Genomic DNA, 27438 nt, shown 5'->3' on the forward strand with positions numbered 1-27438 from the left:
TGGTCGATGCCAGTGCCGCCTGACCGGCTCCTGTGCCAGTGACATGTAAAAAGCACCCACTTACACTCTTGGAGTGGTTGGCATTAGGAAGGGCATCCAGCTGTAGAAACTCTGCCAGATCAGATTGGAGCCTGGTGCAGCCTTCTGGCTTGCCAGTCCTCAGTCAAACTGTCCAACCCATGCCAGCATGGAAAGCCGACGTTAAACGACGATGATGATAAAATTTGACCAGCAAGATCAACTAAAATTACATAACTATAATCCACTGGCATATAAAGCACCCACTGACAAAATTTCAAATCTGTATGTAGAAAATTAACAAAGTTACAAGCAAATATTGTGGACACTCCTCTTGAACTTGAACAATTCAAAAGAGCATGAACAAATAAGCATTATGTTTGACAGATTAATATGAACACTAAAGGGTTAAAGGTTTTGGCTGAACAAATCAACCCCAGTATTTATGCTTTTAAGTTTAGTATTTATTCTATCAGTCTATGTTACTGAACTGCTAAGTTATGGAGACATAAACAAACCAACACTTGTCAAGTAATGATGGTGGGGGGTACAAACTCATTCATTTATGATGTGCTTCCACACAGTTTCCATCTACCAAATTCACATGCACAAGGCACTGATTGACCCAGAGCTATTGTAGAAGATAAGAAGACCCTTGCCTAAGTTGCTGTGCAGTGGGACTGAACCCAAAACTACACGACAACAAAGGAAATCTGTTAACCACATCACCCTCACTAAGAAACCCAACCCTGTAAACAACAGGCATAAGCTTTGAGGGCAGAAACCATTTCAGTGATGGTCTAACAGTAAAACATAATAGACCTTATTTGAGGAGTTTACTTTCAAAACCGGTCTAAGTACACATTTGGTTGATTTCATGACAACCATTAAAACACAATCTGCTGGCTTCATGCACGTGAAATGTTTTTCAGTCAAACTGGAATGAATGCTATATAGAAGACAGGAGGCGAATCTTAATCCTTGGTTTTGAAAGTAAGCTCTTCATTTGTTTTCAGGCCCAGTTCAGGCCCAGCATCAAATCCTTGGGTGTTTTTAGCAGAGTTCACTGAGTGTATTGCAAGGATTCCCACAAGGTCCCAGTCGACGATTTGACAATGATGATGTGGTTCTTAAGGAGACTATCGAGGATAGCATGAACAGACAAAATGTCTAATGAAGAAGTGATGACACAGGTTATGAAAAATAGAAAACTGTTTTGTGAGATTTCTTGGTCATGAGATGAGGAAAAAGGGTCAGAAGAATTTAGCAAGGACCAGAAAAACTGGAGAGAAAAGAAGCAGAGAAAGGGGAAGGATGCTACAGATGCCAAGCTTAAAGAACTGGTTGGAAGAAAGAGGCATAAATCATTCGGAAGTGAAACTGTTACAGAAAACAAAGAACAGAGAATTGTAGCAAGACAAAATCGCCCACGTCCTACATTCTGGACATGGCACCAAAAGAAAGAAATGATTGTCTTTTGATACACCACTTCCCTTATACTTCCCCTCTGCATGATGTCAGTGTTTGTGAAAGAGTGCTGACGAGAAAAGGTTCACCAGTCGAGGCCCACCATCAGCTCAAACAATGATAACACTCTCAGATATGGTTACTGTGCGTATGTAAAACCCGCTAAGTCCAGCATCACACCACCTCTCTTAACTTGATTTATCAGCTGCCTCTAAGGCTCCCCAAGCTCCCCCCACCAATCACTTCCTCTACATTGAAAATAGTTTTCCTCGCCTCTAACTTTGTGAAATCTTCTGACACAAGACATCATCATCATCATCGTTTAACGTCTGCTTTCCATGCTGGCATGGGTTGGACGACATATAAGTAATAAGTCCTGCTGAAAAATCGTCCACATTTTCAACACTTTATCCCCACTTACCCACTGCACAAACAAACAAGCAAACACACACACACACACACACACACAATAAAACTGCCTAACTTCACCTTCTCCACCCCATCACACTCACCCCTAGACAGAGTAACCACACAAAGTAAATGTCTTCAATCACTGAAACCCAACAATATGATCAGTCTTAGACTAGTATTCATTTCATTTCCCTCAAACTGGTTCACTCCACACCCAGCACCTACCCTCACTAAACTCTTCCTTCTCCCCTCCCCCCTTATTGAAATAAATCCTAATATTTAAAAACATTACAGCATGTCCCGTCCCACACAAAGGAGCAATCTCTTTGACTATCACATTTACTTCTAAGGGTGCTGCCTGACTAGCACCCATGCCGGTGGCACATAAAGAGCTTCATTCAAACATAGCCGATGACAGTGTCGCCTGACTGACACCCATGCCAGTGGCACATAAAAAGCACCATTCGAGTGTGACCAATGCCAGTGCTGCCTGATTGGCACCTGTACCGGTGAAACATAAAAAGCACCATTCGAGCATGGTCGATGCCATTGCTGCCTGACTGGCACCCATGCCGGTGGCACATAAAGAGCACTATTCAAGCATGACCGATGACAGTGCCGCCTGACTGGCACCCGTGCCAGTGATGCATAAAAAGCACCATTCTAGCATGGCTGATGCCAGTGCAGCCTGACTGGCACCCATGCCAGGTGCACATTAAAAGCACCATTCAAATGTGACCAATGCTAATGCTGCCAGACTGGCACATAAAAAGGCACCCACTACACTCTCGGAGTGGTTGGCATTAGAAAAGGCATCCAGCTGTAGAAACTCTGCCAGATCAGATTGGAGCCCGGTGCAGTCTCCCGGCTTGCCCATCCTCAATCAAACCATCCAACCCATGTAATGACAATGATGATGTTGATCTTAAACATATTGATAACAGCTGTCAACACTGACATGATGCTGAGACAAGGAAACAATCATAAACACCCTCTCATATATACATAGAATATATCACCATTTTTTCATCATCATTTCTTATGTCCAGTTTTCCGTGCTTGCAGGAGTCAGACAGAATTTGACGAAGCAAATTTTCTACAGCTGGAGGCTCTTCCTGTCACCGACCCTCACATGCTGCCAAGTAAGGTAACATTTCCCTATAGCCAGACAGGTTTTCAAAGAAGGGTGAAAACAATGACACTGCTTGCACAACAGGGACACTTGTTTACAACTAACATGTGATGACAAGGCAAGGTGATTGCAACATACGCATACACACATGCACTCACACAAACACACACAAGGGAAACCAAACCAGGTAATAATATTTGCGATGCATTTAATATGTATCTTTTATCCGTTATTTCTTTCAGGTATTTGACTGGGGCCATGCTGGGGCACCACCTTGAAATTTTAGTACTTATTTTTTTTTTAAAGCCTGGTACTTACTTCATCAGTCTCTTTTGCTGAACCACTAAGTTACAGGGATGTAAACATACCAGCACTGGTTTTCAAGAGGTAGTAGGAGACAAACACACACACATATACATATATACATATATATATATATATATATATATATATATATATAAGATGTACCCGGTGCAAGCTATGGACACATAAGAGGTGCAGCAACATCAAAGGCAGGTTAACTAGCAAGTTAGTTTTTGTTTGTGGCAGATGTTCAGGTGCAATAAAGACTGCAAACAAACAGGAAACAACTTCTATCTCATTCCAGGGTGAAAAACTAGAGGTAGTCGATAGCTTCCGCTATCTGGGCGACCAAGTTAGTAGTGGGGGTGGGTGCGCTGAAAGTGTAGCTGCTAGAATAAGAATAGCCTGGGCAAAGTTTAGAGAGCTCTTACCCCTGCTGGCGACAAAGGGACTCTCACTCAGAGTAAAAGGCAGACTGTATGACGCATGCGTACGAACAACCATGCTACATGGCAGTGAAACATGGGCTGTAACTGCTGAGGACATACGTAAGCTCGCAAGGAATGAAGCCAGTATGCTCCGTTGGATGTGTAATGTCAATGTGAATACCCGTCAGAGTGTAAGTATCTTGAGAGAAAAGCTGAACATTAGAAGCATCAGTTGTGGCGTGCAAGAGAGACGATTGCGCTGGTATGGACATGTGGTGAGAATGGAGGAGGATAGCTGCGTGAAAAAGTGCCACACCCTAACAGTTGAGGGAACCCGTGGAAGAGGTAGGCCCAGGAAGACCTGGGCTGAGGTGGTGAGGCAAGACCTTCGTACATTGGGCCTCACCGAGGCGATGACTACGGACCGAGACCTTTGGAAATGGGCTGTGCGTGAGAAGACCCGGCAAGCCAAGTAAGATCGTTGCCAGTGCCCCTGGACTGGTTCTTGTGCGGGTGGCACATGAGATGCACCATTTTGAGCGTGGCCGTTGCCAGTACCGCCTGACTGGCTCCTGTAGGATTTTCGAGCGAGATCGTTGCCAGTGCCCCTGGACTGGCTTGTGCGGGTGGCACATAAAAGACACCATTTCGAGCGTGGCCGTTTTCGTGCGGGTGACACGTAAAAGCACCCACTACACTCTCTGAGTGGTTGGCGTTAGGAAGGGCATCCAGCTGTAGAAACTCTGCCAAATCAGACTGGAGCCTGGTGTTGCCATCCGGTTTCACCAGTCCTCAGTCAAATCGTCCAACCCATGCTAGCATGGAAAGCGGACGTTAAACGATGATGATGATGATGATGATATATATATATATATATATATATATTTATATATTGATCGATTAGATGGAGCTAATTGGACACAATGCAACAATGGACACAAAGCAGACGTTAAATGATGATGATGATGATGATGATGATCTAGTAGCCACGAGTGCAACTGCCTAACCCCTAGGCTATGTGCCTTTACATTGACAATTATAAAAACAGACTGCAGTTACAAAAACCACTGACGAATGTTTTACTTACTCTTTGATGTGGTCTTCATTTAACGCAATCATACAATCATTTTCTTCGTTCACATCAAGATATTCCACAAGACCTTCTTTCAGGAAATCTTCAAAACTCCTGTAAAAATGGCAAAAGCACAAAGAATTTTTAAATTTCTTTCAAATTTTATGAAGACTTTTAAATTCATGATGATTTCAGTTGAAACTGAGATAAACAAATTTTTGTCTATTTTCAACTGATTTGTAGATAACAGCTTGACCCTTTTTTTTATGCCAAACTGCTTCTAAGCCCCTCCATTCCACGAAATTAATTGTGTTTTTAAATGATCTAAATTAAAACCTTCCATCAAAGTTTCATGTTAATTTATATCTTCCAAACACAAAGTTAATAAATGACAAAGACATTTTACTGTGTATGTGTGTGTGTTTGCATGTGTGTGTGTGTGTGTTTGCATGTGTGTGTGTGTGTGTGTGTGTGTATACAACGTGTTTCTTTCAGTTTCTGTCTACCAAATCCACTCACAAGGGTTTGGTCATCCCGAGGCTATAGTAGAAGACACTTGACCAAAGTGCTAAGCAATGGGACTAAACCCAGAACCATGTGGTTGGTAAACAAGCTACTTACCACACAGCCACTCCTGCGCCTATATATCACTCTACTGAGTGGTTAGCATTAGAAAAAGCATCCAGCTGTAAAAATCCTGCCAAAACAGTCACAAGAGTCTGGTGCAGGCTTCTGCTTGGCCGGCCCTTGTGAAACCATTCCACTCATGCTAGCATGGAAGGTGGACGTTAAACGATGATGATGATGATATCTACGCTTGACAACCAGTGTTGGTGTGTTTATGTCCCCATAACTTTGCACCTCAGCAAAAGAGACTGACAGAAAAAGTACCAGGCTTTAAAAAAAAAAAGTCAATATGCTCGACTTGGGGTCAAACGGGGTTGAACAGGGTCAATACGTTCAACTAAAATTCTTCAAGGTGGTGTGCCCCAGCATGGCCACAGTCTAATGCCTGAAACAAGTAAAAGATAAAGAGATGTCTATGCAAGAAAACCATCATCATCACCATCATCACCGCTAACAGTAATAAGAGGGTGATGGATTCACAGAATTACAAGAGCACTAGATAAAATGCTTTAGGTTCAAATCCAGCTGAAGTCAACTTTACTGTTTATCCTTTCAAGGGACAACAGAATAAAGTATTGGGTACTACTTACACACAGCGTGCAAGTTGTATGCTTGTGTTGTGCGATTGTATCAGGCATGTTCTGCTGTAGGTTTATGAAACAATAGAGCAATATTTACCGAAATCCTTGGGAAAGTTCTTCAATATGTTTATTGGTAACCAGAGGGATGCTTTTCGTGACAATGATGTAAGGTCTGCAAAAACAGAAGTCAACCAATTCAATTACAAAATATTCCAAATTTAGGTAAAATTCTTAAAGTGTAAAATTTAGTAATAACGAAGAAACATACAATCAGGTTTTCTTACAATTATTTCATGCTACTAATTAAAATAACGATCTGGTAGCTGTGTACCATGTCAAAATGGTAAATCATCACCATCACTGTTTTATGTCTACTTATTTTGTGGTTGCATGGGTCAGAAGATTCTTTGTTGAGGGAGGTTTCCCTATGGTCAGATGCTCTTTAAGGCACCAATCTTCACCTGTTTCCACCTGAGGTAATTTTTCTTTTAAGTCTTTCAAACAATGAACACTCAATGGCCTGACAAGCTTTCTTGGAGTCACCATCATCATCATCGTTTAACGTCCATATTCCATGCTGGCATGGGTTGGACAGTTTGACTGAAGTCTGGAAAGCGAGTAGCCGCACCAGGCCCCAATATGATCTGGCACTGTTTCTACAGCTGGATGCCCTTCCTAACGCCAACCATTCCGAGAGTGTAGTGGATGCTTTTTACGTGTCACCGGCACAGGAGCCAGTCAGACGGGCTTGGCATCGATCACCTTTGGATAGTGCTTTTTACGTGCCAACAGCACGGGGGCCAGTCACAAGGGTACTGGCATTGGCCTCATTCAGATGGTGCCTTTTATGTGCTTCTAGCTGGTTAATACTGCACAGCCGCGGCCAGTGCCATCTGACTGGCTCCCATTCCAGTGGCTCATAAAATGCATCATCTGAATGTGATCGATGCCAATGTCTCCTGAATGACTCCCATGCCAGTGGCACGTAAAAAACACCACCTGAACATGGTCAATGCTAGGTTCACCTGACTGGCTCCTGTGCTGGTGGCACGTAAAGAGTACCATCTAAACATGGCCGATGCCAGTACCCACTGACTGGCTCCAGTGCCGGTGGCACATAAAAAGCACTATCCACACGTGATCGATGCCAGGCTCGCCTCACTGTCTCCCGTGCTGGTGGCACATAAAAAGCACTATCCGAACGCGATCAATGCCAGTGCTGCCTGACTGGCCCCCATGCTGGTGGCACATAAAAAGCATCCACTACACTCTCGAAGTGGTTAGCGTTGGGAAGGGCGCCCAGCTGTAGAAACTTTGCCAGATCAGACTGGAGCCTGGTGCAGCCTACTGGCTCGCTAGTCCTCAGTCAAACTGTCCAACCCATGCCAGCATGGAAAACGGACATTAAACAATGATGATGAGGGGAATCGAACCCCTATCACATTCTAACGACGGGACCACCACACAGTAATTCAAACAACTACCATTACGGCAACTTACGGGCTCAGCGCGAGTTCAACGCGGAACTAACACACTGACTCTTACGACTCCTACTGAACCCTCTCATCTCCACCAAGATGCTACTCTTTATAAGAGTTCGGCTAGTCCATTCTTCCAATCCCCCAGGGGGTGTCAATGATTCTTGCCACCACACAGATGTAATAAAACTGCTGAAGGAGATGGGGAATGTATTAAATGCCTAATAACCCCAGTATTTGACTGGTACTTATTTCATCAACTCACATACAATCAGACTGCCCCACCCCTAAAGGACGAAAATCATTGGCGACAGCAGTGCAATTTGACTCAGAAGGTAAAGGGAGGTAACTAAATACTGCAAAGAATTTAATGAGGTCACACGTACTACAAGTCGCGTATTTTAATGTGTATAAGGAACCCCTTAATTTGGTGGCTTAAAATATGGAAAAACGGTTTGTAAGGGATTATAATACTATCCATGTATAAGAAACTCCCATATTTTTTAAACCTAATTTTTGAAGAAGAAAAAAGGGTTCTTTATACATGTTAAAATACAGTAATTTAACCAGAGCTATGGAAATTACACCAACCATCACTCCCACCGCAGCCCCATTATCTAAAGGACAAAATCCCTTAAACCCTACAGTTACAGGATTATTTACAGGGCCAATATCTGGGAAGCAGATACTGACTGCCGCTGTCTTCTGCCATGGTTGGTAGGGGCCAATGGCAAAAGGGTATTGTTGAATTTACAATAAACCCTTACTTTGTAAACTACTTCTTTACGGAAACAGAATGATCAAAGTGAAATCATCACAACCAGGAAATGAAACAAGGGTTGCAGACTCAGCTCACCGGGAGATTACTTTTACAGTGGCACAGGTATGGCTGGGTGGTTAACATTGCTTCCTAACTTTGCGGTCTTGGGTTCTGTCCCACTGCAGGCAGCTGTGTGCATGCAGGCACATGCGGCCTTGTCTTGACATCACGTGATGGTTGCAAATGAGCATCGATGTCATACAAGAGATGTTATTTACTTCCAGTCTTCTGTGTCTGGCCACAGAGAAATATTACCATTGCCAGTGCCGCTGAACTGGCTCCTGTGCAGGTGGCAGGTAAAATACACCATTTTGAGAGTGGCCGTTGCCAGTACCATGTGACTGGCCCTCGTGCCGGTGGCACGTAAAAGCCTTCACTACTCTCTCGGAGTGGTTGGCGTTAGGAAGGGCATCCAGCTGTAGAAACTCTGCCAAATCAGATTGGAGTTTGGTGTAGCCATCTGGTTCGCCAGGCCTCAGTCAAATCGTACAACCCACGCTAGTATGGAAAGCGGACATTAAACGACAGTGATGATGATGATGATGATGATGATGATGGAAACAAGGGAGGGTTAGTGACAGGAAAAGCATCCACCCATAAAAAAACATCTGCCTGAGCAAATTCCATCAGCATGGAAAAGTGGACATTAAAAGATGATGATGATGATGATGATGATAACACACAGAGATTATCTAAGCTGAATATAAGGAAACTACTCACCTGCACAATCTTCCGCCATCTGTTGCAATATAGACACACCTGTGTTTATGATTGGGATAGACCGAAACAAACTCACTGATGTAACCTGCTCGTCTCATGAGACGGAATGTGTTAATGAGACGGCGGTAATCACGAATAACACCAAGAATGTTACCTGAATAAAACAAAATAAAATAAAATAAAAAGACTTTATAAAACAAGATTTGGCGTTAGGAAGGGCATCCGGCTGTAGAAACCTTGCCATATCATATCAGACCCATCCAAACCATCCAACCCATGCCAGCATGGAAAGCAGACGTTAAATGATGATGATGATGATGATGATGATAATGATGATGATGATGAAAAAGAACTTCGTTTATTTTTATCATTTTAGTCAGGTGGGAAGGCAATACCCTTGACCTTTAACAGGATCTCAAGAATTAGCGGAAGGGAGGAAAGGGCCCGCAAACTAGAAATCTGACCCAAGAGCTCGCAACAGAATGGACAGTGCTAAAAGCACTCAAGATACCATGTGGTTTGTTAAACCAGACAATGCATTAAGTTTATCCTCAAAGCATATAAGTTTGATAAAGGACAGCTGTAACTAGATTTTGCTATTCATCATCATCATCATCATCATCATTTAGCATCTATGTTCCATGTAGCATGGGTCAGACAGTTTGAGAGGAGCAACCGAGTCCAAGGTTTGCATTGTAGTCCAAGGTCTGCCATCTAACCCATGCCAGCATTGAAATCAGACGATGATGATGATGATAGTGTTGGCAACAGAAAGGACATGAAATTGTTGAGAATCTGTCTGAATAACCTCTGGCCAACCCATGAAAGTATGGAAAAGTGGAAAAGTAGATGTTAAAACAATGATGACAATATATACAACAGGCTTCTACACAGTTTCTACCAAATCCACTTACAAGGCTATGGGATGGTTGGTCAGGGGCTTTAGCAGAAGATACCTGTCCAAGATGCCAGACAATGGAACCGAACCGAATGTTATTGATACTTCATCATCATCATCATCATCATCGTTTAACGTCCGCTTTCCATGCTAGCATGGGTTGGACGATTTGACTGAGGACTGGTGAAACCGGATGGCAACACCAGGCTCCAGTCTGATTTGGCAGAGTTTCTACAGCTGGATGCCCTTCCTAACGCCAACCACTCAGAGAGTGTAGTGGGTGCTTTTACGTGTCACCCGCACGAAAACGGCCACGCTCGAAATGGTGTCTTTTATGTGCCACCCGCACAAGCCAGTCCAGGGGCACTGGCAACGATCTCGCTCGAAAATCCTACAGGAGCCAGTCAGGCGGTACTGGCAACGGCCACGCTCAAAATGGTGCATCTCATGTGCCACCCGCACAAGAACCAGTCCAGGGGCACTGGCAACGATCTTACTTGGCTTGCCGGGTCTTCTCACGCACAGCACATTTCCAAAGGTCTCGGTCCGTAGTCATCGCCTCGGTGAGGCCCAATGTACGAAGGTCTTGCCTCACCACCTCAGCCCAGGTCTTCCTGGGCCTACCTCTTCCACGGGTTCCCTCAACTGTTAGGGTGTGGCACTTTTTCACGCAGCTATCCTCCTCCATTCTCACCACATGTCCATACCAGCGCAATCGTCTCTCTTGCACGCCACAACTGATGCTTCTAATGTTCACTTAAATAATATTTTTTAAAAAAACAATAAAATAGAAAAAAAAGAAAGATGAAGAAGTTGGTAACAAAAAACAACAACAACCCAAACTACTCACCATTTAGGAAAACAAGATATACTAAATCACTGGACATTTCTTCCCCGCTGAGAAGCTGGATGTCTTCAACTCCAAGATTGAAGGCAAGCCGTATTATCGGTGCTTCATTCAAATCTGTTGTCACATGAGTCATAAGAGCAAGATTTTTCACCAATCCACAGGACTAAAATGACAATATAATAATAATAATAATAATAATAATAATAATAATCTTTTCTACTCTAGGCACAAGGCCTGAAATTTTGGGGGAAGAGGCCAGTCAATTAGATCGACCCCAGTATACAACTGGTACTTAATTTATCGACCCTGAAAGGATGAAAGGTAAAGTCGATCTCAGTGGAATTTGAACTCAGAACGTAAAGACAGACAAAATACCGCTAAGCATTTCACCCGGCGTTTCTGCCAGCAACAGTTTTGTTTGTTGATTTCTGTATAAGAACAGAAGTTTTCAGGTAGCTCCAAATGATTGAGATGGTGCCTGTCACACCAAAAACACTGGTGTCAGTCACTGACACCATTTGAGGAATATTGAATTTTTAATACACAAAGTCTCTAAGAAGACATCCTTTCAGACTAAATCTCACAGCAAGTACTGATTCAGTTATAAAAACGATGCCAAAAACAGACATTGGAGCTCTGGCTTGTCGGCTACTGTTGAGTCGTCCAAGCTAAGCCAGCATTGAAAATGGACAAGTATACTTTCGTATAATTTTTTTTTTTTTACAATATGTTAAATTAATTTCATCTACACAAAGAGACTAAAACAAACTTTAGTTTCAGATGTTTAGAATAAAATGAAATATGGCTCACCTCTCCTTCTGGTGTATCAGACGGACAAAGCATTCCCCATTGAGAAGGTTGCAACGAACGGGGACCACTAACTTTGCGAGTTTTCTCAAACTGCAAAACAGAAAGCATTTTTGTTATTTTAAGAATTGCCAACACCACTAAATACACACACACACAAAACATAACGCACAGACACTATATCATATACACAGCATCCAACCCATGCCAGCATGGAACATGGACGTTAAATGATTCTGATAACAAGTTTTGTTATCATCATTACGTACAATTTATTAATTGAATCAACAAATAACTAATTATTATTGAGCCACAACAAGTAATTTTCACTACAATAATCATCATCTTCGCCGCGATTCTCTTACACATTTTAACATCTTCTCTTTTCCATTTTCAACAAAATTGTTGAGTTTTATGGGATTTCTTTCCATAAATTCACAACACATCATATATATGTATATATATATATATATATATCTATATATATATATATATCATCATCATTTAACGTCTGCTTTCCATGCTAGCATGGGTTGGACGGTTTAGCTGGGGACTGGCGAAGCGGATGGCTACACCAAGCTCCAATCTGATCTGGCAGAGTTTCTACAGCTGGATGCCCTTCTTAACGCCAACCACTCCAAGAGTGTAGTGGGTGCTTTTTACGTGCCACCAGCACAGGAGCCACTCAGGCAGAAATTTGTGGTGTGTATGTGTGTGTTTGTCCCCCAACCATCATTTGATAACCGGTATTGGTGTGTTTACATCTCTGTAACTTAGCGGTAAAAAATACCGATAGAATAGGCTTACAAAGAGTAAGTCCTGGGGTCGATTTGTTCGACTAAAGGCGGTGCTCCAGCATGGCCACAGTCAAATGACCGAAACAAGTACAAGAATTAAAAGAAACAGAAGAAGCTGGTTTATGAAGCAAAGTCTTCTAACTTTATGACATTGTGATGAAAAGTTTAATTTAAACAGAAAGTTGTGTACGAGTATACCATGGAACCAGGAAGAGTCTCAGACACTGGCATCAAAGAGTTAAAGAGATTCATTTATGAGATGGAATCAAACAATGTATTCAATACTAGAATTTCAAGCATTGGAGAAATAATTAGTCCTGAAATTGTTTGGTTCTTGTTAGAATTGATTTTGTAGAAGAAAACTGGAGAAGTAACTTCAATGGGGTGGCCCAACCTGTTAAAAATAGCAGCTAAATTCCTTCAAGCAACACCCTACTTTATTTATAATGGAGTGACACATTGGGTACTGTAGTCTTAGGTCTATAAAAAGACAGGATGGTCATGGCTAGAGCATTTTTAATCACTGGTCTGCTCAAGGAGGGCTGACCTAGTGTTAAACAACAACAGCCAATCTACATCTTACCTGACTTGTGATCCTAGTCATGTGACCAAGGGCTGATATGTAAGAAAGACGACAAAGCACTTGAGTCATGCCACCTCGATCCATCTTGAACCTTTTAATTGACCAATTCCCCTGCAAAGGAAAAAGAAAAAGTTAATCAGAAACTAATTATACACCTCTTTTATTTTCGAAAATTAATTCTATTTACATTATTTACATTTGACAGATATTTGTCCTCATCTTGTTTCTGGTTAACACGTTTCGGCTGATATACCCTCCAGCCTTCATCAGGTGCGTTGAGGAAATTTCGAACCTGGGTTCCTGTTCCTTAGGTATTTTTCAATGTTATTATTATTCAGGTCATCCGAGCGGGATCACTGCCAGAGCAGTGGTCTTGCTATTGTGCCGGTGACACGTAAAATGCACCATTTGAGCACGATCGTTTCCAGCTTTGCCTTACTGGCACTTGTGCCAGTGACATTGGAACAAAACATTGGACTGACTCCTGTGCAGGTGGCACGTAAAAAACATCATTTGAGCGTGGCCGTTGCCAGTACCACTGGACTGGCCCTTATGCCGGTGGCACATAAAAGCACCCACTACACTCTCAGAGTGGTTGGCATTAGGAAGGCCATCCAGCTGTAGAAACTCTGCCAGGTAAGATTGGAGTCTGGTGTAGCCATCTGGTTCGCCAATCTCCAGTCAAATCCTCCAACCTATGCTAGCATGGAAAGCGGACGTTAAGTGATGATGATGATGATGATGATGAGATCACTGCTTTGAATCAAACTCGGAATCTTGCAGTTAGTAGACCGCACTCTTAACCACTACGCCATATGCCCGTGAGGAATTATGGAGTGAATTTTAGGGCTTATAAATCGAATATTTTCCTATCCTTCCTTAATACCGGTTCCCATATGCTACTCATATCTGCACTCAGTCTGCTTAGGAGGTTGTTGTGTCCTAGCATATGTGCTGCTTCTTTTAGTTTTCATATTTTCCAGTGGTGTTCTTTGTCTATTATTTTAACCTCATTCCACAGGGGGATATATCAGCTGAAACGTTGTGTTAACATCAAACAAGATGAGGACAAATATCCCTCAAATGTAAATAATGTAAATAATGTACATAATTCATCATCTCTTAAATATAGAACTGTAATTTTATTTACGTCTACCCCATGTGGCTGTGTGATAAGAAGTTTGCTTTTCAACCACATCATTCTGGGTTCAGTCCCACTATGTGGAACAGTAAGCAAGTGTCTTCAATTGTATCCGCAGGCTGACCAATGCCATGAATGGATTTGAGAAACAGAAACTGAAAGAAGCCCATTGTAAATGCAGGGGGGAGGGAGCATTACTGTCTCTTTGCCTTCACATCATGTGATAATTGTAAATGAATGTTACAGTCAGGCAAATGATGTCCATTTCCAACCTTCCATGAAAACATGTCTGGCCACAGGGAAAATATTACCTTGCCTAGAAAAAGGGGAGAGTTGGTGACAGAAAGGGCAGAATTTGTTGCAGATTTTCTACAGCCACCAGAGGCCCTTCCTGTTGCCAACCAAGGCCTGTTTCCAAACTAGGCAATATTTCCTGATATGTTTTCCTCAGAAGACTAGAAACAAACAACACTGCTTGTATGGTGGTGATGCTTGTTTACAACCCCAACAAATTCTATCAGACTGATATGAGCATGGAAAATTGAATGTTAAAACAATGATGACGGTGGTGGTGATAGCATTGATGATGGTGATGAATAACAAACAAAAGAAAAGGGTTTCAAAATCCAAGAAATAATACCAAAATATATCTTACAGTTGATATGGCATTGACCAAACCATTTGTGATTTGATCTTGTCTCATGTGTTTCACAATATCAAACTGTGTGGCTCTCTGTTTAGGGATGGTCATATCGGCAATTCTTTTCAACTGAAATAAATAAAGGATTTCTTTCAACAAAACAGATAAACCCTTTTCACAGACAACCTGCCTGAAACCATGTCTGACTTTTATTATAAAAAAACCTTTAATTTTAAAATGTTCACCCTTACATCTAAACCTGCTGCAACTTAGGATTCAGAACCTCCTTAAGCAACAAACACCAGATTAATTATTATAAGGTTAGTGGTCATTGCCAGAGCAGTTGTCTGGCTTCCGTGCTGGTGGCACGTAAATAGCACCATTTGAGCGTGATCGTTACCAGCATCGCCCTACTGGCTCCTGTGCAGGTGGCACGTAAAAAACACCATTTTGAGCATGGCCATTACCAATACCGCTTGACTGGCCCTCGTGCCGGTGGCACGTAAAAGCACCCTACACTCTCGGAGTGGTTGGCATTAGGAAGGGCATCCAGCTGTAGAAACTCTACCGAATCAGATTGGAGCCTGGTGCAGCCATCTGGTTCGCCAGTCCTCAATCAAATCGTACAACTCATGCTAGCATGGAAAGCGGACGTTAAAAGATGATGATGATGATGATGATGATTCTGACACCAACCCTCCTGAGACTGTCTCTGGCTCATCATAATCATTTTAATGACCCCTTCTCAATGTTTCTATGGGTCAGGCAGAATTTGTTGCAGATTATCTAGAGTCAGAGGCCCTTCCTGTCGCCAACCCAGGCCTGTTTCCAAACTCGGCAATATTTCCTGATATGTTTTCCTCGGAAGATTAGAAACAAACAACACTGCTTGTATGGTGGTGATGCTTGTTTACAACCATCATGTTGTTCGTTTCATGCCTTCCATGGAAACTATGTCCTGGCCCTGGGGAAATACCACCCTTGCTTGGAAACGGGTGAGGGCTGGCAACAAGAAGAGTATCCGGCTGTAGAATATTTGCCTTAGTGACCTCTGTCCAACGCATGCAAGCATGGAGTAGTGGACACTAAAACAGTGATGATGATGATGATGGTGACATGGGACTAAAAGGACAAAACAAAAGAGGAAAAATAAAACATGGAATCGTCCATACCTCACTGTTGAATTTCTTGAAAAGATCTTCAAAAAGCAAAGACAGCAACTGTCCAGCCATTTCTAACCGTTTGTTCCCATAATAATCACGATCATCCATCTTAATACTGGCTCCCTGGGTCATAATCACCCGCCTCACCATCAGGGCAAGGTACGCTGCCTTCACTTTAAAATTCCACTGGACTACCTGAAAAATAAATAATAAACAAACAATATATATATATATATATATATATATATATATATATATATATCGTTGCTATTATGCAAAACTGTTCCAAGTCCAAAACGTTGCTTTTTCAGAAAACAAAAAAATAGCATTACCATTCCTTAGTAAAACCGTTGTGCTACACTTTGACAATTTTTGACATCTTGGCATCTGAAACAGCTGGAGATACGATAGTTTGACCAAAAAATAAATATTGAAAGGAAAATGCATTTGCCCAAATTTGGACATACAATAGTTTCACATAATAGCAATGTGGACACTAAACTCTGCTTACGAAGACCTGTTGAGGCAAGTGAAATCGAAATCGGACCATATTTGATGACTGGCACCTGTGCCAGTGGAGCACTAACAGCACCATCCGAGCATGATCATTGCCAGAGCAGCTGTCTGGCTTCCATGCTAGTGGCCCGTAAATAGCACTATTTGAGCGTGATCGTTACCAGCATTTCTAACTTTCCAGACCTCAATCAAACCGTCCAACCCATACCAGCATGGAAAACAAACGTTAAACAATGATGGTGGTGGTGGTGGTAATGATGAAATGCAGTGGATTTCAAAAGAAATATGGTAACAAAAGGAGTTAATAGTGAAATTGGAAATGAAAAACTTACAGGAACATGAGCAAGAATCACACCATGTAGAATATCCCTAGCTTCTTCCAGTTTGCTTTTCTTTGGTTCGTTCCACATTCTGCGGACCCGCACTTTACTTCCGATGTACCTTAATGCCTGAAGAATAAAACAGAGACAATATAAAACAACATGGCTGTGTGTGTGTGTGTGTCTTAGTTTTGGAATCGGTCCCTCATGTCACTTGCATGTCATCATTTGGCAACATGAAGGGCACCTGGCTGTAAAACACTCAGAAAACACATCCAAGCCATACCAGCATGGAAAAGCAGACATGAAACAATGATGATGATGATGATGATTGTGGTAGTAGTGGTGTTGATGACATTGATGGTGGTAGTGATGATGATGATGATGATGATGACAACAACAATGGTGGTGTGTCCTTCCAAATTTCTTTTTAAGAAGGTTACATGTGATATGAGAATAATTTGGCTGCTATTCCTTGCAAGAACAGCAATTGCAGAGAAAACCAACAAAAGTCAATTGGACAATCACAGAGAGAGAATACATTCAATTGATGTTCAGCTGAAGTTTTAGATGGGAAAATAAGAAAATGGGAGTGGAAATGACGTTTTGAGTATTGATCTACATCGGAAAGAGAGGAAAAAGGAAGAAAAGGGGAAAGGAGCAGAAAGAGCCCAGAGAAAAGCATGGGTCTTGTGCATGTGTGTGTGTGAGTGTGTAGCATTGGCTGGGAAGATTATTGTCTTCTTGCTATGACATCATGATAATTGTAAATGAGGGTCACTGACATGCAAGCATTATCAAATAACAACCATCCGTGGAAAACATGTCTGGCCATGAGAAAATATTGCCTTACTTGGAAAGAGACGAGGGCTGCTAACAGGAAGGCTGTCCAGTGGTAGTAAATCTGCCCTAACAAATTCTGTCTGACCCATGTAAAGCAAAGTGGAGGCTCATGGCTTATGGTTAAGATGTTGAACTCATGACCATAAGATAGTGGTTTCGATTCCTGGACCGGGTAATGCGTTGTGTTCTTGAGCAAAACACTTCATTTCAAGTTGCTCCCGTCCACTCAGCTGGCAAAAGTGAATAACCCTGTGATGGACTAGCATCCCATCCAGGTGGGGAAATTATACGCCATGAAACTGGCCCTTATGAGTCAGGTTGACTCAGAAAAGTAACTTTTTAAAGCTTTACAGGTAAAGCAGGGAAAAGTAGATGTTAACACAAAGATGAATCCACCAAATGGGTTTTCTTATCAAGATTAGAAATCCATGTCGTTTCAAAGACTCACCTGGTTACACGTATAGACCTGAGCTTTGTGGCATTCCTCCATACAAGGAGCAATCGATGCTAAAACCTCTTCTTCACAACCAATCATCTGGATAATTTCTTGGTCACACTCAATACCCATACCTTTGAAGGCTATTGCAACAGGAATGTCCTTCAAAGATAATACAAAAAAATTACGGTTCTATATTTAAGAGATGAGGAATTATGGACATTATTTACACTACTTACATTTGACGGATATTTGTCCTCATCTTGTTTGCTGTTAACCATACGTCATATGCCCATTGACATATGGCGTAGTGGTTAAGAGCGCAGGCTACTAACCCCAAGATTCTGAGTTCGATTCCAGACAGTGACCTGAATAATAATAATTTTTTCATTTTTTTTTTTTCATTTTATCTAGTTTCAGCTCATGAGCTGTGGCTATGCTGGGGCACCGCCATTTGGTGTTGCTACGTAATTTTACTTCACAAATGCTTTTCAGGAATTGACATTTGGTGCACGAGAGAGTTTGATGCAGCTGCCCTCATCTGCACCTCCTGCTGCGAAGTTGGTTCATCTGGGACACTTGACTGGAAGAGGTCCAGCTTTATTTTGAAGACACCTACATTCAACTCATGTAGGTCTCTCAGGTACTTCAGGAGGATATTGAAGAGCTGTGGACCTCTGAAGCCCAGGCTATTGCAGTATCTTGTCCTACATCTTCAACAACATCGAAAAATACCTTAGGAATGAGAACCCAGGTTCGAAATTTCCCCAAGACACCTGAAGAAGGCTGGGGGAATATCAACCGAAACATTGTGTTAACAACAAACAAGATGAGGTCAAATATCCATCGAATGTAAATAATTTACAAAAAAATTAACTTTTAGCAATTAATGACAGCAGCAGCAATAATAATGAAAATAAGAACAGGAATCATGCTGAGAAAAAAATTAAATTCTTTAACCATTTTCAGTATCACCACACCTGAGACATCTATGGTTCCATGATATAAAACCCCAAGATTTAAACTGTTTGTATTTAAATTAAGCCCTTCTCCAGTTACCCCAACCCTCTCTTTTATAATGTGAGTAGCCACTTCTTCACTACAGTTTTCACTTCCTCATTACTGGACAATCATCTCTTCAGCCCCATGAAAAAGGGTTTGAGAGGCAAACATTATTCCAGTGATGAAGAAGTGAAAACTGTAGTGAAGAAGTGGCTCAAAGAACAGTCAACAGAATTTTACGGGGCAGGGATACATGCTCTCATTCGAAGGTGGAACATTGCTATTGAGAGAAACGGTGACTATGTTGAGAAGTAGGGATGTGACCCACAGAGGACCAGCTTCATTTTGATGTATGATACATGTTCCTGTGTTGGTAATTATACCTGTCCTAAACAAAATGGCATTACTTTTTGACTCACCCTCATAAATTAAACTGAGAAGAAAAAGTAAACCTTTAATCTTTTATGACAGATTTAAACTATTTCGATTATAAATTAAAATGGTTGCACACAAAATTGTAAACATTATTATGTTCTGAAATAGCAATAAAAAGACCAAGTTATTTCTTTATTTACCTCAGTAAAAATATTATGTTTCAGGTAATATCTACTCTGTTTGGTTATAACATATGTCTTACTTTTCCTCTCATGGGTGGAACTAAAAATGAAAAAAAAAAAAAAATCAAATATAATAATAATAATAATAATAATAATTAGGTGTTTCGTTTCTGTATTTGGCTTGCAAGATTCTCAATGTGGACGCTTGTGTTAAAAAACAAAACTTGTATATTAGAAATGTCATTACTCCTGTAATAACAAATACATACACAGTGTGTGTGTTTATTATTATTGGCGTTATGACCCTCCCAAAACACAACAAGAATAATTAGATAAAAATCAATAATGGTTAAAATCTATAAAATGGTCGATAATTTTAAGATTTATCTCCTTTTAAACCTGGCAGCCAGAGTAAGGGAGATAACTAGTGTCTGAAACTAAGCTCCACATCCAAATTGACACAAGAGGGCGAGGGATGTATGTGTGGTTCAGAAATTCACTTCCCAAACACGGGGTTTCAAGTTCATTCCCACTGTGCGTCACCTTGGGCAAGTGTCCCTGAGCAGACCAAAGCCTTGTAAGTGGATTTAGTAAGCAGGAACTGAAAGAAGCCATTAAATCTGCCATACCATTCAATTTGACTGGTATATTCTGCCCAGAATATTCTGTTATATGTATCCTAGCCTCTAGACCAGTGGTTCTCAATCAGGGTCCACATGACCCTTGGGGATCCATATAAGAGTTTGTTGTTATGTGCAATAAATTGCTTATACACAAAATATTTTAACAGTTTCTAATACAATTCCGGCTGGAGGCATGTTAAAAGCGCCCACTACACTCTCGGAGTAGTTGGCATTAGGAAGGGCATCCAGCTGATGCAGTGTAAACGCACCCATACCGGAGCTGTGTAAATGCACCCATGCTGATGCTGTGTAGATGCACCCTTGTCGGTGCTGCATAAATACACCCATGCCAGTGGTATGTAAAAAACACCCTGTCCAATCTGTTAAGTGGTTGGCATTAGGAAGAGCATCCAGCTGTAGTAACCATGTCAAAACAGACAATTGGAATCTAGACAGCCCCATAACTCCGTGTCAAACGTCCAACCCATGCCAGCATGGAAAGCAGACATTAAATGACAATGGTGATGATGGTGATGAACTCCCCTGGGTCCACGAAACAAAATCCCAGTCAAGTTGTGGCTTCCAATTCTTTTCTCTTTTAATATTGGCAAAATTACATTTTGAAAGGGTCACAGGGACTACCCAGTGTTCCTTTAGTTCCAAGAAATGAAGGAGGGTTGAATGAAGGGCTACTAGCAATCCTTTCCCGTCTAGCACCCTACAAAAATCATCCAAAGAAACCGGGGACAGCCAATATAGATGGACCAATGTGCCATACAAACAAGAAAGAGGTGAGAAATCCTTACCTTGTTACGGAACATTCTATATAACCCTTTTTGTCAATGTCTACAATCATTCGATTCTTAGACATTTGTTCTTGGATGAGAATCACTTTCTCTGTTCCTTTTACAATAAAATACCCTCCTGGGTCCATTGGACATTCTTTCAACTTGGCCAGCTCTGATGGACTCTTTCCAGTCAATACACAATTAGAACTTCTCAACATGATCGGCATTCTAGAATAAAATAGAAACAGATAAGATTAATGTGTAAGGTTCATAGGTGCAGGCAGGAGTGTGTGGATAAGATGCTTGCTTCCCAACCACATGGTTCCAGGTTCAATCCCACAGCATGGCAACTTTTACTATAGCTCAAGGCCAACAAAAACCTTGTGAGTGGATTTGGCACATGGAATCTAAAAAGAAGCTCTGTTTCTCTCTCCCTTCTTGTCTTGACATCGTTGGAGAGTTACAAGCAAGCATCACTGCCAAACCAGTGGAATTAACTGTTTCCAGTCTTTTGCGAAAAATGCATCTGGCCATAGGGAAGTATCTCCATGCGGGGAAACAGGTGAGGGTTGGCGACAGGAAGAGCATCCCTCCGTAGGAAATCTGTCTCAACTAATTCAATCTAAGTGTATGTGTCTCAGTGTCTGTGTTTCAGTGTGTTTGTGTTTCTGTGCGTGCGTGTTTCTCTGTGTGTGCGTGTGTTACTCTGTGTGTGCATGTGTTTCTCTATGTGTAAATATGTTTCTGCGTGCGTGTGTACATACGTATGTGTTTCTGTACCCTTGTCTTGCCATCATGACATCAAGTGGTGACTTAAAACGAGTGTCACAGTCATACAAGTGATCCTGTTTCGTTTCCAGTCTGCCACAAAGAAATATCAATCTGAAAACTAAAGAATTACAAACCTAATCATCATCGTCATCGTTGTTTAACGTCCGCTTTCCATGCTGGCATGGGTTGGACGGTTTGACTGAGGCTGACCTCTCCGATCAAAATAAATTTAGTTTAGTCTTACCTTCCTATTGGCAGATTATTTCGAATAATTCTTTGTTGTCCTCTTGTATATTCAATATCAACAGTAATGGGAGCAGAATACGTCATGTCACGCAGGCGGCACTGGAAAAAAAAAAAAAGAAGTTACAATTATTTAATATCATCATCATCATCATCGAAACTGAACCAAATTTGATGACTGGCACCCAGGCCAACCTTCCCTCATTGGACACTAAACTCAGCTTGCGAAGACCTGTTGGGGCAAGTGAGATCGAAACTGAACCAAATTTGATGACTGGCACCTGTGCCAGTGGGGCGTTAACAGCACCATCCAAGCAAGATCACTGCCAGAGCAGAGGTCTTGCTCCCATGCTGGTGGAACGTAAAAAGCACCATTTGAGCGTGGCCGTTGCCAGTACCACCAGACTGGCTCTCGTGCCAGTGGCACGTAAAAAGCACCCACTACACTCTCTGAGTGGTTGGTGTTAGGAAGGGCATCCAGCTGTAGAAACTCTGCCAAATTAGATTGGAGCCTGGTGCAGCCATCTGGTTTCACCAGTCCTCAGTCAAATCATCCAACCCATGCTAGCATGGAAAGCGGATGTTAAATGATGATGATGATGATCATCATCATCATCATTGTTTTAACGATCACTTTTCCATGATTTCGTGGGTCAGACAGAATCTGGTGAGGCAGATTTTCCACAGCTAGACACCCTTCCTGTCGGGAACCTTCACTTGTTTCTAAGTAAGGTAACCTTTCCCCAGGGTCCCACATCTTTTTATTGAAAGGCTGGAAATGAAGGACACCACTTGCATGAGGGTAAACAATCACATGATGTCAAAACCAAGAAACACACAAACACAAGACGGGCTTCTTCTAGTTTCTCACAATGAAATCTACTCACAAGGCTTTGGTTGGCCCAGGGCTATAGTGGAAGACACTTGTCCCAAGATGCCATGCAATGGAAGTGAACCTGGACCCATGTGGTTAGGAAATGAATTGCTTAACCGCACAGACAGACCTCTATCTGTGTGGATGTTTTTTAGAGTAAGTACACCATACCCCTGGATGTCAGGATAGGCAACTACAAGGGGATGTTGAAAAGTTCCTGGCTTTAAGGGTATCATGAAAGGCCTGGTTGGAAGCCCAACCTTCAAAGTTCTTTTACAGGGCTTAGAGAAACACTAAAGGACCATTACAATAAGTGTGTGCATCTGAGAGGGGAACATGACATTCGAGCGAGTTCGTTGCCAGTGCAGCTGGACTGGCTCCTGTGCAGGTGGCACGTAAAATACACCATTTCAAGCGTGGCCGTTGCCAGTACCTCGTGACTGGCTCACGTGCCGGTGGCACGTAAAAGCACCCACTACACTCTCGGAGTGGTTGACGTTAGGAAGGGCACCCAGCTGTAGAAACTCTGCCAGATCAGATTGGAGCCTGGTGCAGCCATCTGGTTCGCCAGTCTTCAGTCAAATCGTCCAACCCATGCCAGCATGGAAAGCGGACGTTAAACGATGATGATGATGATGATGACGAAAATTATAATTAACTGATCCTGCTGCATTTGCTTTTACCCAAAGCCAGGAACTTTTCAGCACTCCCTTGTAAAAGATTTGGAGTCAAGACTGACATTTCACGGTAAAATGCTGCCTTAAAAAACCCATCCACTCCTTATTGAAGAGAAAATAAAAGTACTTTTGTGTTTGCTTTGCAAAATTGTTGATGTGAACTCTAGTCATCATCATCATCGTCATTTAAGATCTGCTTTCCATGCTGGCATGGGTTGAACGGTTTGACCAAGAGCTGGCAAGCCAGGAGGTTGCTCCAGGCTCCAATTTGATCTGGCAAGGTTTCTACAGCTGGATGCCCTTCCCAGTGCCAACCACTCTGAGAGTGTTGAAATATATTTTGTCATATCTTGGGAGGGTTCTATACCAAAAATACAAACACACACACTGGACACATGATGTTAAATGGTGATGATGAATTAGTTAGCCATTTAACTGATTGATTGCTTAATTAATCATTCAACTAATCAATCAGTACCTAATTAATTGATTGAACAAACATACAATTAAGCAAGTAATCAATCGGTTAACTGGTGAAATAGTTAACCAACTGACAAATAAAAAAAAATAGAAAATGAAATACAGCCAGTGTGTGTGTTTATTATTGGCATAATGACCTTCCCAAGATACAAGATAATAATATAATCAGTAAAAAAACTGGTATTCATTATGCTTCTTAATTTATATTTAAATGGTTCCAATTTTTAAAAAACTTCTCACAGAAATAAAAAGCAGAAAATTGAAAAATACAATAAAAACAGAAAAAAACGTGATATTTTCAGAAATTTGTAGAATTTACTTACTTCTTGTGGAGAAACTGGTTTCGTTATATTGAATCCTTCTTCAACATCAGGCATTCCAACATATATATTTAGGTATCTAAAATAAATATATTTTTGAAGGAAAGAATAAATATCAAAATGTTTCAATCACTGAGGAATAAGATTGGGTGTGGCTGGCTGGCTGGACGTTGGCGATTTTGGCACAGTTGACTGGACATTCAACTTGCTTTGGTGACAACGCTTTTTGGTACTGGAGACAAACATACTCACACAGAAACACATGCACAGAAAAAAGGCGGCGAGCTGGCAGAAACGTTAGCATGCTGGGCAAAATGCTTAGCGGTATTTCGCCTGCCACTACGTTCTGAGTTCAAATTCCGCCGAGGTCGACTTTGCCTTTCATCCTTTCGGTCAATAAATTAAGTACCAGTTACGCACTGGGGTCGATGTAATCGACTTAATCCCTTTGTGTGTCCTTGTTTGTCCCCTCTGTGTTTAGCCCCTTGTGGGCAATAAAGAAATAAGAAACGTTAGCACCCTGGGCGAAATGCTCAGCGGTATTTCGTCTGCCGTTACGTTCTGAGTTCAAATTTTGCCGAGGTCAACTTTGCCTTTCATCCATTCGGGGTCGATAAATTAAGTACCAGTTATGTACTGGGGTCGATGTAATCGACTTAATCCCTTTGTCTGTCCTTGTTTGTTCCCTCTATGTTTAGCCCCTTGTGAGCAATAGAGAAATAAGAAACACATGCACAGAAATATACATCACTTACCCTCTCCTCAGACACATAAAAAGAAATATACTCACACACACACACTTATTTTATCGGTCTCTTTTGCCAAACTGCTAAGTTACAGGGACGTAAACACATCAGCATCGGTTGTCAAGCGATGTTGGGAGGACAAATACAGGCACACAAACATATACACACACGTACACACACACACATATATGACGGGCTTCTTTCAGTTTCTGTCTACCAAATCCACTCACAAGGCTGTGGTCGGCCCAAGGCTATAGTTGAAAGACACTTGCCCAAGGTGCCACGCAGTGGGACTGAACCTGGAACCATGTGGTTCGTAAGCAAGCTACTTACCACACAGCCACTCATAAAAATATAATAGAATTTTTTAAAACAATGAATGGCTATGAGGGTCCATCCGAGTTCAATGGGAACCAAAGGGGTCCCCAGGAAAAAGACAGTTAAGGACCATTGACTTAAGTCATAACAGAATTCTAACTAAAAGGAAATACTTGAATAATTTGTAAAAGTTCATTAACAGACTTACTTCAGATAAAAGTTCAAGTCAACATCACTAACAACTTTATCATTGGCCTTCATGATTTTCTTAATCTGGAAGCAAAAAAAAATGACGATTAAAAAATATCTGTTAATTAAAATCACAATTATAACATAAACGATTTCAGATCTAAATGATGATTGTGAATAAGATTTCAAAGATATTCATTTTTAAACTCCTTGATACAAGTAGGTTATATTAAACATAATTTAAAAGAAAAATTTGAAATCTGTCATTATATATATGTGTATATATGCATGCATCTTGCACAGGCACATGCAAAATGAACATCCACATACACGCCTATTGCTCTTTAAAGGCCCAGTTAAGAGTACCCTTGATGCGTCATGCAATATGATATGCTTGAGAAGACCTGTTGAGTCAAGTAAAATTAATATCATAGCTGAGGCCAGTGCCCCCAGACGGGCTCCTGTGCCGGTGGCACGTAAAAAGCAACATCTGAATGTGATCAATGCCTGGCCCACCTGATTGGCTTCTGTGCTGGTGGTACATAAAAAGAACCCACTACACTCTTGGAGTGGTTGGTGTTAGGAAGTGCACGCAGCTGTAGAAATTTTGCCAGATCAGATTGAAGTCTGGTGCAGCCTCCTGGCTTCCCAGACCCCAGTTGAACCGTCCAACCCATGCCAGCATGGAAAACGGACGTTAAACGATGATGTTGCTAGTACTTGGAGAAAGGGGTGCCATAAATGGTCTCCCATAACCATTTATCTGTCCTCAGGGGTATGAACAGTAAAATAAGTGCTGATAGTATTTGATCTGGGATGCCACCAAACACCATTACAAGACGGTTTGGCAGTCTTGTTGACCAGCTGAAGATCAGAAATGAGTAACTGTGAATACTGGAAACCAGAGCATTTCGGTTATAAAATATTAAAGGATAATTTATGTATATTGAGTCTTGTAATTTATTGCATCTAATGAACCAACAGATATATATTTTTGTGTTCCTTTCTGTGGAAGAGCGTAGGCTCGAAACGTTAGACTTTTTCAATTCCCAAGCGTTATACTAATACAACTGTTTGTTTTCTACACTGCTTGTCTTTGTTGGGGGTTTTTTTGTGAATTCTCTCTATATACATATATATATATCATCATCAACATCATAGAATTAAGATTGAATGAATGTGGTGATATCTAAGGTATGTTAGTTCCCAAACAACACTTATTTTAGTGCTGTTGACACTGCTGGATTGAATGGTACTGCCCAGGTGTCAAAACCATAATGATATCTGTGGGGCAGCTGATGATGGCAGTATGTTGGATTGTTGGTATTGTATGTGTGGAATAGTTTTATAAGACATCTATTTGATACATATATATACATATATATATATATATATATATATATATATATATATATAGTAAGAATTTACAAAAAAACAAAAGACAAAGACGGGTGTGTGAACAACAAACAGATGTATTACTTTCAGGAAGTGAGAAAGTCTTTTACGTTTTGAGCCTACGCTCTTCGACAGAAAGGAACACAGAAATAAACAGGGAAAGAAAATAGAAAAAGGTATACTGACTAGTGATCTATCATATATATATATTGAGAGAGAAAGAGAAAGAATTTTTTTTGTTAGTAAAGCTGAAACTGAGACTTTGTTTCGCAACTCAAGTTTCATGCCACTGCAATCTTCAGGCAAGAACTGTAGCATAACACTATCGCAAGACAAACTCTTACATTCAGTTTCAATAAAGTAACTATCTTCTCTACATGTATTGAGCACTATTCTCACGTATA

General features: G+C 41.3%; 1 protein-coding gene across 1 annotated transcript in view; it reads right to left on the reverse strand.

Moving 5' to 3' along the window:
* The window catches only part of LOC106873287 (DNA-directed RNA polymerase III subunit RPC2), a 76265-nt gene that overhangs the window by 44848 nt on the left and 3979 nt on the right, over positions 1-27438 (reverse strand). Inside the window, exons 3-17 of the mRNA XM_089348206.1 lie at positions 25659-25723; positions 24390-24465; positions 22037-22137; positions 21040-21249; positions 19629-19710; positions 18064-18213; positions 16785-16901; positions 15946-16131; positions 14789-14902; positions 12993-13103; positions 11616-11705; positions 10806-10968; positions 9058-9211; positions 6137-6211; positions 4847-4945 (exon numbers count right to left, since the gene is read on the reverse strand). Coding sequence (XP_089204332.1) covers positions 4847-4945; positions 6137-6211; positions 9058-9211; positions 10806-10968; positions 11616-11705; positions 12993-13103; positions 14789-14902; positions 15946-16131; positions 16785-16901; positions 18064-18213; positions 19629-19710; positions 21040-21249; positions 22037-22137; positions 24390-24465; positions 25659-25723 — 1793 coding nt within the window. The remainder of the gene's footprint in view (positions 1-4846; positions 4946-6136; positions 6212-9057; positions 9212-10805; positions 10969-11615; positions 11706-12992; positions 13104-14788; positions 14903-15945; positions 16132-16784; positions 16902-18063; positions 18214-19628; positions 19711-21039; positions 21250-22036; positions 22138-24389; positions 24466-25658; positions 25724-27438) is intronic.

This window comes from Octopus bimaculoides, chromosome 2 (assembly GCF_046866305.1).
Source record: "Octopus bimaculoides isolate indiv1 chromosome 2, ASM4686630v1, whole genome shotgun sequence".
NCBI lineage: Eukaryota > Metazoa > Mollusca > Cephalopoda > Octopoda > Octopodidae > Octopus > Octopus bimaculoides.